Genomic DNA, 12,806 nt, shown 5'->3' with positions numbered 1-12,806 from the left:
TCTGTGCCGTACACGGGTAACATGTCGCTATACTCTGTGCCCTACACGGGTAACATGTCGCTGTACTCTGTGCCGTACACGTGTAACATGTCGCTATACTCTGTGCCGTACACGGGTAACATGTCGCTGTACTCTGTGCCGTACACGGGTAACATGTCGCTGTACTCTGTGCCGTACACGTGTAACATGTCGCTGTACTCTGTGCCGTACACGTGTAACATGTCGCTATACTCTGTGCCGTACACATGTAACATGTCGCTGTACTCTGTGCCGTACACGGGTAACATGTCGCTGTACTCTGTGCCGTACACGTGTAACATGTCGCTGTACTCTGTGCCGTACACGGGTAACATGTCGCTGTACTCTGTGCCGTACTCGTGTAACATGTCGCTGTACTCTGTGCCGTACACGGGTAACATGTCGCTATACTCTGTGCCGTACACGTGTAACATGTCGCTGTACTCTGTGCCGTACACGTGTAACATGTCGCTGTACTCTGTGCCGTACACGGGTAACATGTCGCTATACTCTGTGCCGTACACGGGTAACATGTCGCTGTACTCTGTGCCGTACACGTGTAACATGTCGCTGTACTCTGTGCCGTACACGGGTAACATGTCGCTATACTCTGTGCCGTACACGTGTAACATGTCGCTGTACTCTGTGCCGTACACGGGTAACATGTCGCTGTACTCTGTGCCGTACACGTGTAACATGTCGCTGTACTCTGTGCCGTACACGGGTAACATGTCGCTGTACTCTGTGCCGTACACGGGTAACATGTCGCTGTACTCTGTGCCGTACACGGGTAACATGTCGCTGTACTCTGTGCCGTACACGTGTAACATGTCGCTGTACTCTGTGCCGTACACGGGTAACATGTCGCTGTACTCTGTGCCGTACACGTGTAACATGTCGCTGTACTCTGTGCCGTACACGTGTAACATGTCGCTGTACTCTGTGCCGTACACGGGTAACATGTCGCTGTACTCTGTGCCGTACACGGGTAACATGTCGCTGTACTCTGTGCCGTACACGGGTAACATGTCGCTGTACTCTGTGCCGTACACGGGTAACATGTCGCTGTACTCTGTGCCGTACACGGGTAACATGTCGCTGTACTCTGTGCCGTACACGGGTAACATGTCGCTGTACTCTGTGCCGTACACGGGTAACATGTCACTCTACTCTGTGCCGTACACGGGTAACATGTCGCTGTACTCTGTGCCGTACACGGTTAACATGTCGCTGTACTCTGTGCCGTACACGGGTAACATGTCACTCTAGTCTGTGCCGTACACGGGTAACATGTCGCTGTACTCTGTGCCGTACACGGTTAACATGTCGCTGTACTCTGTGCCGTACACGTGTAACATGTCGCTGTACTCTGTGCCGTACACGTGTAATATGTCGCTGTACTCTGTGCCGTACACGGGTAACATGTCGCTGTACTCTGTGCCGTACACGTGTAACATGTCGCTGTACTCTGTGCCGTACACGGGTAACATGTCGCTGTACTCTGTGCCGTACTCTGTGCCGTACACGGGTAACATGTCGCTGTACTCTGTGCCGTACACGTGTAACATGTCGCTGTACTCTGTGCCGTACACGTGTAACATGTCGCTGTACTCTGTGCCGTACACGTGTAACATGTCGCTGTACTCTGTGCCGTACACGGGTAACATGTCGCTGTACTCTGTGCCGTACACGGGTAACATGTCGCTGTACTCTGTGCCGTACACGGGTAACATGTCGCTGTACTCTGTGCCGTACACGGGTAACATGTCGCTGTACTCTGTGCCGTACACGGGTAACATGTCGCTATACTCTGTGCCGTACACGTGTAACATGTCGCTGTACTCTGTGCCGTACACGGGTAACATGTCGCTATACTCTGTGCCGTACACGTGTAACATGTCGCTGTACTCTGTGCCGTACACGGGTAACATGTCGCTGTACTCTGTGCCGTACTCTGTGCCGTACACGGGTAACATGTCGCTGTACTCTGTGCCGTACACGTGTAACATGTCGCTGTACTCTGTGCCGTACACGTGTAACATGTCGCTGTACTCTGTGCCGTACACGGGTAACATGTCGCTGTACTCTGTGCCGTACACGTGTAACATGTCGCTGTACTCTGTGCCGTACACGTGTAACATGTCGCTATACTCTGTGCCGTACACGGGTAACATGTCGCTGTACTCTGTGCCGTACACGGGTAACATGTCGCTGTACTCTGTGCCGTACACGGGTAACATGTCGCTACACTCTGTGCCGTACACGTGTAACATGTCGCTGTACTCTGTGCCGTACACGTGTAACATGTCGCTGTACTCTGTGCCGTACACGGGTAACATGTCGCTACACTCTGTGCCGTACACGTGTAACATGTCGCTGTACTCTGTGCCGTACACGTGTAACATGTCGCTGTACTCTGTGCCGTACACGGGTAACATGTCGCTGTACTCTGTGCCGTACACGGGTAACATGTCGCTGTACTCTGTGCCGTACACGTGTAACATGTCGCTGTACTCTGTGCCGTACACGTGTAACATGTCGCTGTACTCTGTGCCGTACACGGGTAACATGTCGCTGTACTCTGTGCCGTACACGGGTAACATGTCGCTGTACTCTGTGCCGTACACGGGTAACATGTCGCTGTACTCTGTGCCGTACACGGGTAACATGTCGCTATACTCTGTGCCGTACACGGGTAACATGTCGCTATACTCTGTGCCGTACACGTGTAACATGTCGCTGTACTCTGTGCCGTACACGTGTAACATGTCGCTGTACTCTGTGCCGTACACGGGTAACATGTCGCTATACTCTGTGCCGTACACGTGTAACATGTCGCTGTACTCTGTGCCGTACACGTGTAACATGTCGCTATACTCTGTGCCGTACACGGGTAACATGTCGCTGTACTCTGTGCCGTACACGGGTAACATGTCGCTATACTCTGTGCAGGGCGCCTCCTCCAGCCTGGTGGTAAAGTTTGCGGACACGGAGAAGGAGCGGGGTCTGCGTCGGATGCAGCAGGTGGCCAACCAGCTCGGCATGTTCAGTCCCATCGCGCTGCAGTTCGGGGCTTACTCCGCGTACACACAGGCAGTAAGTGACCAGGTGAATCAGTGCTCTCCTCTCCACTATTATCTCTGTAGCTTCTTCTGTCTCATCATACCAGTTTTCTCATGCTGTTTCCTCCCCAATTTCCCTGTCACCTTCCAAAACCCCCACTTGCCCCATAATCACCATCAACTCTGACCTCACTGTCCTCATCTGTATCGAATGTTGTGACTGGGCCGTAACGGATGTCATGTGACGTCGCCATCCACAACTGTAGTGTGACGTCGCCTTGCTGGGTTGTCGTTTGATGTCACCGTTCTCAGCCATGTCATTTAATGCCGCAATCCTCAGCGGGCCGCGTGTCGTGTGACATCATTGTCCTCAACCGTGCCGCGTGTCATGTGACGTCATCATCCTCAGCCGTGCCGGATGTCATGTGACGTCATCATCCTCAGCCGTGCTGGGTGTCATGTGACGTCATCATCCTCAGCCGTGCCGCGTGTCATGTGACATCATCGTCCTAAGCCGTGCCGCGTGTCATGTGACATCATCGTCCTAAGCCGTGCCGCGTGTCATGTGACGTCATCATCCTCAGCCGTGCCGGGTGTCATGTGACGTCATCATTCTCAGCCGTCCCGGGTGTCATGTGACGTCGTCCTTGGCCGTGCCGCGTGTCATGTGATGTCGCCATCCTCGACCGTGTTATGTGACGTTGCCGTCCTCGGCCATGCTGCATATCGCGTGGCATCACCGTGTCGTGTGACATTGTCGTCCTCAGCCGTGACCCATGTCCTGTGGCATCACCGTGTCGCGTGACATTGTCGTCCTCAGCCGTGCCCCATGTCCTGTGGCATCGCTGTGTCACATGTTGTGTGGCATCACTGTGTCACATGACGTCGCCGTCCTCAGCCGTGCCGCATGTCGTGTAGCATCGTCGTGTCGCGTGACGTCGCCATCCTCTGCCATGCCCCATGTCCTGTGGCATCCCCGTATCGCGTGACATCGCCGTCCTCAGCCGTACCACATGTGTGGCATTAGCGCGTCACTTGACATTGCCGTCCTCAACCATGCCGCATGTCCTGTGGCATCGCCGTGTCACGTGAAGTTGCCGTCCTCAGCCGTGCTGCATGTCCTGTGGCATCGCCGTATCGCTTGACTTTGCCGTCCTCAGCCATTCCCCATGTCCTGTGGCATCGCCGTATCGCGTGACGTCACCGTCCTCAGCCGTGCCACATGTTGTGTGGCATTGCCATGTCTCGTGACATTGCCGTCCTCAGCCGTGTCGCATGTCTTGTGGCATCACCGTGTCACATGTGTGGCATCACTGTGTCACGTGACGTCGCCGTCCTCAGCCGTGCCGCATGTCCTGTGGCATCGCCATATCGCGTGACGTCGCTGTCCTCTGCTGTGACCCATGTCCTGTGGCATTGACGTGTCACATGTTGTGTGGCATCACTGTGTCACGTGACGTCGCCGTCCTCAGCCGTGCCCCATGTCCTGTGGCATCACCGTGTCGCGTGATGTCGCCGTCCTCAGCCGTGCCCCATGTCCTGTGGCGTCGCCGTGTCGCGTGACGTCGCCGTCCTCAGCCGTGCCCCATGTCCTGTGGCATCGCCGTGTCGCGTGACGTCGCCGTCCTCAGCCGTGCCCCATGTTCTGTTGCATCGCCGTGTCACGTGACGTCGCCGTCCTCAGCCGTGCCGCATGTCCTGTGGCATCGCCGTGTCGCGTGACGTCGCTGTCCTCTGCCGTGCCCCATGTCCTGTGGCATCGCCGTGTCGCGTGACGTCGCCATCCTCAGCCTGTGCCCCATGTCCTGTGGCATCGCCGTGTCATGTGATGTCGCCGTCCTCAGCCGTCCCCATGTCCTGTGGCATCGCCGTGTCGCGTGACGTCGCCGTCCTCAGCCTTGTCCTGTGGCATTGCCGTGTCGCGTGACGTCGCTGTCCTCAGCCGTGCCCCATGTCCTGTGGCATCGACGTGTCGCGTGACGTCGCCGTCCTCAGCCTGTGCCCCATGTCCTGTGGCATCGCCGTGTCGCGTGACGTCGCCGTCCTCAGCCGTGCCCCATGTCCTGTGGCATCGCCATGTCGCGTGACGTCGCCGTCCTCAGCCGTGCTCCATGTCCTGTGGCATCGCCGTTTCGCGTGACGTCGCCGTCCTCAGCCTGTGCCCTATGTCCTGTGGCATCGCCGTGTCATGTGACGTCGCCGTCCTCAGCCGTCCCCATGTCCTGTGGCATCTCCGTGTCGCGTGACGTCGCCGTCCTCAGCCGTGCCCCATGTCCTGTGGCATCGCCGAGTCGCGTGACGTCGCCGTCCTCAGCCTGTGCCCCATGTCCTGTGGCATCACCGTGTCGCGTGATGTCGCCGTCCTCAGCCGTGCCCCATGTCCTGTGGTGTCGCCGTCCTCAGCCGTGCCCGATGTCCTGTGGCATCGCTGTGTCGCGTGACGTCGCCGTCCTCAGCTGTGCCCCATGTCCTGTGGCATCGCCGTGTCGTGTGACGTCTCCGTCCCCATGTCCTGTGGCATCGCCGTGTCGTGTAATGTCACCGTCCTCAGCCGTCCCCATGTCCTGTGGCATCGCCGTGTCGCGTGACGTCGCCGTCCTCAGCTGTGCCCCATGTCCTGTGGCATTGCCGTGTCGTGTGACGTCTCCGTCCCCATGTCCTGTGGCATCGCCGTGTCGTGTGACGTCGCCGTCCTCAGCCATGCCCCATGTCCTGTGGCATCGCCGTGTTGCGTGACGTCGCCGTCCTCAGCCGTGCCTCATGTTCTGTGGCATCGCCGTGTCACGTGACGTCGCCGTCCTCAGCCGTGCCGCATGTCCTGTGGCATCGCCGTGTCGCGTGACGTTGCTGTCCTCTGCCGTGCCCCATGTCCTGTGGCATCGCCGTGTCGCGTGACGTCGCCGTCCTCAGCCGTCCCCATGTCCTGTGGCATCGCCGTGTCGCGTGACGTCGCCGTCCTCAGCCGTGCCCCATGTCCTGTGGCATCGCCGTGTCGCGTGACGTCGCCGTCCTCAGCCTGTGCCCCATGTCCTGTGGCATCGCCGTGTCATGTGACGTCGCTGTCCTCAGCCGTCCCCATGTCCTGTGGCATCGCCGTGTCGCGTGACGTCGCCGTCCTCAGCCTTGTCCTGTGGCATTGCCGTGTCGCGTGACATCGCTGTCCTCAGCCGTGCCCCATGTCCTGTGGCATCGCCGTGTCGCGTGACGTCGCCGTCCTCAGCCTGTGCCCCATGTCCTGTGGCATCGCCGTGTCATGTGACGTCGCCGTCCTCAGCCGTCCCCATGTACTTTGGCATCGCCGTGTCGCGTGACGTCGCCGTCCTCAGCCGTGCCCCATGTCCTGTGGCATCGCCGTGTCGCGTGACGTCGCCGTCCTCAGCCGTGCCCCATGTCCTGTGGCATCGCCGTGTCGCGTGACGTCGCCGTCCTCAGCCGTGCCCCATGTCCTGTGGCATCGCCGTGTCGCGTGACGTCGCCGTCCTAAGCCGTGCCCCATGTCCTGTGGCATCGCCGTGTCGCGTGACGTCGCCATGCTCAGCCTGTGCCCCATGTCCTGTGGCATTGCCGTGTCATGTGATGTCGCCGTCCTCAGCCGTGCCCCATGTCCTGTGGCGTCGCCGTCCTCAGCCGTGTCCGATGTCCTGTGGCATCGCCGTGTCGTGTGACGTCGCCGTCCTCAGCTGTGCACCATGTCCTGTGGCATTGCCGTGTCGTGTGACGTCTCCGTCCCCATGTCCTGTGGCATCGCCGTGTCGTGTGATGTCGCCGTCCTCAGCCGTCCCCATGTCCTGTGGCATCGCCGTGTCGCGTGACGTCGCCGTCCTCAGCCGTCCCCATGTCCTGTGGCATCGCCGTGTCGCATGACATCGCCGTCCTCAGCCGTGCCCCATGTCCTGTGGCATCGCCGTGTCATGTGACGTCGCCGTCCTCAGCCGTCCCCATGTCCTGTGGTATCGCCGTGTCGCGTGACGTCGCCGTCCTCAGCTGTGCCCCATGTCCTGTGGCATCGCCGTGTCGTGTGACGTCTCCGTCCCCATGTCCTGTGGCATCGTCGTGTCGTGTGATGTCGCCGTCCTCAGCCGTCCCCATGTCCTGTGGCATCGCCGTGTCGCGTGACGTCGCCGTCCGCAGCTGTGCCCCATGTCCTGTGGCATTGCCGTGTCGTGTGACGTCTCCGTCCCCATGTCCTGTGGCATCGCCGTGTCGTGTGACGTCGCCGTCCTCAGCCATGCCCCATGTCCTGTGGCATCGCCGTGTTGCGTGACGTCGCCGTCCTCAGCCGTGCCCCATGTCCTGTGGCATCGCCGTGTCACGTGACGTCGCCGTCCTCAGCCGTGCCCCATGTCCTGTGGCATCGCCGTGTCGCGTGACGTCGCCGTCCTCAGCCGTGCCCCATGTCCTGTGGCATCGCCGTGTCGCGTGACGTCGCCGTCCTCAGCCGTGCCCCATGTCCTGTGGCATCGCCGTGTCGCGTGACGTCGCTGTCCTCAGCCGTGCCCCATGTCCTGTGGCATCGCCGTGTCGCGTGACATCGCCGTCCTCAGCCTGTGCCCCATGTCCTGTGGCATCGCCGTGTCATGTGACGTCGCCGTCCTCAGCCGTCCCCATGTCCTGTGGCATCGCCGTGTCGCATGACATCGCCGTCCTCAGCCGTGCCCCATGTCCTGTGGCATCGCCGTGTCATGTGACGTCGCCGTCCTCAGCCGTCCCCATGTCCTGTGGTATCGCCGTGTCGCGTGACGTCGCCGTCCTCAGCTGTGCCCCATGTCCTGTGGCATCGCCGTGTCGTGTGACGTCTCCGTCCCCATGTCCTGTGGCATCGTCGTGTCGTGTGATGTCGCCGTCCTCAGCCGCCCCCATGTCCTGTGGCATCGCCGTGTCGCGTGACGTCGCCGTCCGCAGCTGTGCCCCATGTCCTGTGGCATTGCCGTGTCGTGTGACGTCTCCGTCCCCATGTCCTGTGGCATCGCCGTGTCGTGTGACGTCGCCGTCCTCAGCCATGCCCCATGTCCTGTGGCATCGCCGTGTCACGTGACGTCGCCGTCCTCAGCCGTGCCCCATGTCCTGGGGCATCGCCGTGTCGCGTGACGTCGCCGTCCTCAGCCGTGCCCCATGTCCTGTGGCATCGCCGTGTCGCGTGACGTCGCCGTCCTCAGCCGTCCCCATGTCCTGTGGCATCGCCGTGTCGCGTGACGTCGCTGTCCTCAGCCGTGCCCCATGTCCTGTGGCATCGCCGTGTCTCGTGACGTCGCCGTCCTCAGCTGTGCCAGTCTGTCAGTAGATGTCGCCATCTGTGTCGTGTGACTTCACTGTCTGTCGTGGTCCGCTGTTGCCTCTTCATCTTGGGTCACACCGTTTCTGTTCTTGTGCCCCCCCAGCTTATGCAACAGCAGGCCGCCCTGGTGGCCGCACACAGCGCTTACCTCAACCCCATGGCAACAATGGCCGCTGTCCAGATGCAGCAAATGGCAACAATCAACCCCAATGGAATCATAGCCACGCCCATTACACCCATTACGCCCATCACGTCCTCATCAGGTAAGACACCGTCCAGAGGGGCCGGACCAGCCACTATCCTGCGGGCAGGCTATGGGGCGCCTGCATGGATTTGTCGTGTGCTGCCATCATGGTGGATCATTCTTGGCCTGTTGTGTCTTGGGGGCTGGTGAAGCGGGTAGAGAGACCAGGCCTCATCCTGTTACTGTGGTGGTCTCTGCAGGTACCAGTACACCCCCGACCCTCGCTGCCACTCCAGTATCTGCCATCCCCGCCACGCTGGGGGTTAATGGGTACAGCACAGTGCCCTCTCAGAGCAGCGTGCAGCCGAGCTCGGAGGCCATTTACACCAACGGCCTGCACCCCTACCCAGGTAATACTGGTATGTATTATACCTGCCTCTGACACCCCAGGACTCGGACCCCCGCATAGAGACTGTTCACGTCTTCCTTTACTTCCAGCTCAGAGTCCGGTGACGCAGCTAGACCCCCTCCAACAAGCCTATGCGGGCATGCAGCACTATACAGGTGGGCGATGGATGCGGTCAGGGGGCGGGGGCGGTGTGGTGGGGTTCACGTCTCTGGGGTCCTTACCTCTCCGGTCTGTGTCTGTTCACAGCGGCCTACCCGGCGGCCTACGGTCTGGTGAGCCCGGCATTTACGCAGCCTCCACCCCTGTTACCACAGCAGCCTCCGCAGCAGCAGCAACAGAGAGAGGGTAAGTGGCACGTGCCCGGCACCACCTAGGTGGCTGTGCCCGACCATGCAGTAACCGCCATGTCTGTGCCAGGTCCAGAGGGTTGCAACATATTCATCTACCACCTGCCCCAGGAGTTCACAGACTCGGAGATTTTACAGATGTTTCTACCGTTCGGAAATGTCATCTCCGCCAAAGTGTTTGTAGACAGAGCCACCAACCAGAGCAAGTGTTTTGGTAAGTCCATGGTGGCCATAGATGTGGGCAGTGCCCAGGCCTGGCGCCTCATCTCCGCTTTCTCACTTGCAGGCTTTGTAAGTTTTGACAATCCCGGCAGCGCCCAGGCTGCCATTCAGGCCATGAACGGTTTCCAGATTGGCATGAAGAGGCTCAAAGTACAACTAAAGCGACCAAAAGATGCCAACCGGCCGTACTGAGGGTTCAGGTGGGTGAATGAGCCGAGGTGCGCGGGGCAGAGAGGGCTTAGTGTGCCCTGTGGTCCGGGCCCTGCACAGCACTCGCCCGCCATACCGTCAGTCCGCGCGCGCCCTGTGTGTCCTGTCATGTCCATGTACTTCTCTGCATATATCTACCTCCTGCACAAAGACACCGATCTAGGGAGGATCCCAGGGATCAATGGATCCGTCACCACCTGCAAATGGTAATCTGCTCCGTGAAGGGATCTCACGCTGAAAACCAACCAACCTAGTGATCCCCGGTAATCCTATACATTTAGAATACAACACAGTAACCTAGTGATCCCCGGTAATCCTATACATTTAGAATACAACACAGTAACCTAGTGATCCCCGGTAATCCTATAGATCTAGAATACAACACAGTAACCTAGTGATCTCATCTAATCTCATACATCAAGTACACAATATAGTAATCTAGTGATTCCAGATAATCCTATACATCTAGAATATGACTCAGTAATCGAATGATCCCAGCTAATCTCATACATCTAGCATATAACACGGTGATCTAGTGATCCCCGGTAATCTAGTGATCACTGTCAATTCTAGAGATCTAGAATACGACATGGTAATCTAGTTATCCCGATAATCCCATACAACTAGAATATGACATAGTAATTTGATGAAAAAAGGACGGCTTCAGCATCCAATAATGATGACATTGCTTTATTATAATATTATTTATACATTATTATATTACATTACTGTTATTATATTTATACATTATTATATTACATTACTATTATTATATTATTCATACATTATTATATTACATTACTATTATTATTATTTATACATTATATTACATTACTGTTATTATATTATTTATACATTATTATATTACATTACTATTATATTATTCATACATTATATTACATTACTATTATTTATACATTATTATATTACATTACTATTATTATTATTTATACATTATTACATTACTGTTATTATATTATTCATACATTATATTACATTACTATTATTATATTATTCATACATTATTATATTACATTACTATTATATTATTTATACATTATTATATTACTATTATTATATTACATTACTGTTATTATATTATTCATACATTATTATATTACATTACTATTATATTATTTATACATTATTATATTACATTACTATTATTATTTATACATTATTACATTACTATTATTATATTATTTATACATTATTATATTACATTACTATTATTATTATTTATACATTATTACATTACTATTATTATATTATTTATACATTATTATATTACATTACTATTATTATTATTTATACATTATTACATTACTATTATTATATTATTTATACATTATTATATAGCTTTATGATAACTTATTATTGTGATGCCACAATATAGCCAGTTGCCCGTTCCTGGATGCTGACGCTCCTTTTTCTTGGGATCCCCACATGTGGCATTGCTACGTCTTCATGGTATTGAGGCTTTGCTGGGATCTGGTGATCTCCTGGTCACATTAGTCATGTGCAGTGTGTGGAGATCCCACCTGCTCCTAATAATCAGGTCCGTGATCGGAGGTCCCCATCCATACACATTACATGCCGGTCAGCCACATCTGATGTCTCACCTGACTCTCCCCTATAAGATGATGTTTGCAAGGATGGGGCAGCTGGATTTTTTTATGCCTGACCTATTACTGACAGTAATAGATCGGATAAGATCTCTAGATTACTATTACCTAGTAATCTAGAGATCTCATCTATTGAGCTAGTCTATGGCTGAGTAATCCGTTAGATCTCCAGGGCTCATCATCTGCACCTGCATCATCCCCACATTGTGTTGCTGCAGAGTAGCGGATCCAACCGGATCCCAGTGATCTGAGCTTACATAAGACTTAATCTGTGTATAACATTAATTTAGAAATAAAATAAAACATTTCAAGCAAAGGTGAAAATATTTAGTATCATCATATATATATATATATATTAACCACATGACAAAACAATCAGCTTCTCTTTTTCTGCCACTTGTAACCCCGCCCACCTTGTGCCAGGGTCCAATCAAATCATGAGACAACTGTGTCGCTCTGAGCTAGCGTCCATTGGCTGCCCCGGGAGCCGTAGCTCCGCCCCTTGTAAGTTGCATCCATTGGAATGACTGTGTTGTGTTTTGAGACCCCCTAAGCGCCTCCCCTTCCTCCTGTAAGCCCCGCCCACGAGGAGCCACTCTAGGGGAGCGCTCGGTTTGGTGTAGGATGCATGGAGTGCTGTGGAAATCTGGAGTTGATGTTCTGTGTCATATTGATTGTCTCTCTAGGCTGTAGGGGGCGCTGTTTGCAGGTGACAACCTTTTGCAATACTTTCACAATATGAGAAGAGCACAGAAATGAGAGCGATGGCTGATGGGCTCTTGCCGCGGTGGTTGATGGGCTCTTGCCGCGCTGACGCCGTGACTTGTTCCCGTCTGTCACATTCTGACTGCTAGTCTTACGCTGTGGTCGGTGACCGGGTCATGATTCAGACTAGTCAGTCGTCAGATGGGCAACTGTCTGGGACGGAGATGAGCCGAAAAATCTACTAGATTCCCAAGTGAAGTTATCAGTGTCCTGTGAGAGGAGCCACTCTGTCTGTGCCCCCATGTCAACACTTCCTGGTATATCAGTGTTATCATGAGGTTAAGCTGTGTCTCTCTGATAACTCAGAATTTCCAGGGTACAGGAAGTGTTGTCATAGGGACACTAGCAAGGATGATGGACTGATAGCGCCACCTGGAAATAGGATATTAGGTTATACAGATCTCACATACCTATATTTGGTTAATATCTTGAGCATTGAGTCTAATGTCATGGGGGGGCGGGGGTCTCTGCTCTGTCCATTTTGTGGCTGTTTTTCATAAAAGGGGTCACCTGCCGTCACTGTAACTTGTACGGGGACTGCTTCCTTGTGACTGATTACGGATGCTCCCCTCTCGCCCGCCATCTTTGTGTAGAGTCTTGGCAATGCTCCATGTGGTCTGTGCACTAACACCTTCTGCTACCGCTGCTACCATCATCCATTGCCGTCTCCCGTCCCACCCCACATCTCA

At 54.7% G+C, this 12,806-nt stretch overlaps 1 protein-coding gene across 4 annotated transcripts in view; it reads left to right on the top strand.

Annotated features, from left to right (window-relative positions):
- Positions 1–12,806, top strand: part of CELF3 (CUGBP Elav-like family member 3) — a 172,843-nt gene that overhangs the window by 142,420 nt on the left and 17,617 nt on the right. For 2 of the 4 annotated variants that reach the window (XM_073637351.1, XM_073637354.1), the window contains exons 6-12: positions 2,971–3,126; positions 8,459–8,618; positions 8,800–8,958; positions 9,038–9,103; positions 9,195–9,293; positions 9,366–9,509; positions 9,582–9,717. In XM_073637351.1, the coding sequence (XP_073493452.1) occupies positions 2,971–3,126; positions 8,459–8,618; positions 8,800–8,958; positions 9,038–9,103; positions 9,195–9,293; positions 9,366–9,509; positions 9,582–9,709 (912 nt within the window). In that variant the 3' untranslated portion in view covers positions 9,710–9,717. The remainder of the gene's footprint in view (positions 1–2,970; positions 3,127–8,458; positions 8,619–8,799; positions 8,959–9,037; positions 9,104–9,194; positions 9,294–9,365; positions 9,510–9,581; positions 9,718–12,806) is intronic. The other 2 variants (XM_073637353.1, XM_073637352.1) reach the window with 2 other exon arrangements.

Source organism: Phyllobates terribilis, unplaced genomic scaffold (assembly GCF_046119375.1).
Source record: "Phyllobates terribilis strain yellow unplaced genomic scaffold, ASM4611937v1 Scaffold_6__1_contigs__length_29720123, whole genome shotgun sequence".
Taxonomy (NCBI): domain Eukaryota; kingdom Metazoa; phylum Chordata; class Amphibia; order Anura; family Dendrobatidae; genus Phyllobates; species Phyllobates terribilis.
Note: the sequence above shows the minus strand (reverse complement) of the source record. Positions and strands in the feature narration are given on the sequence as shown.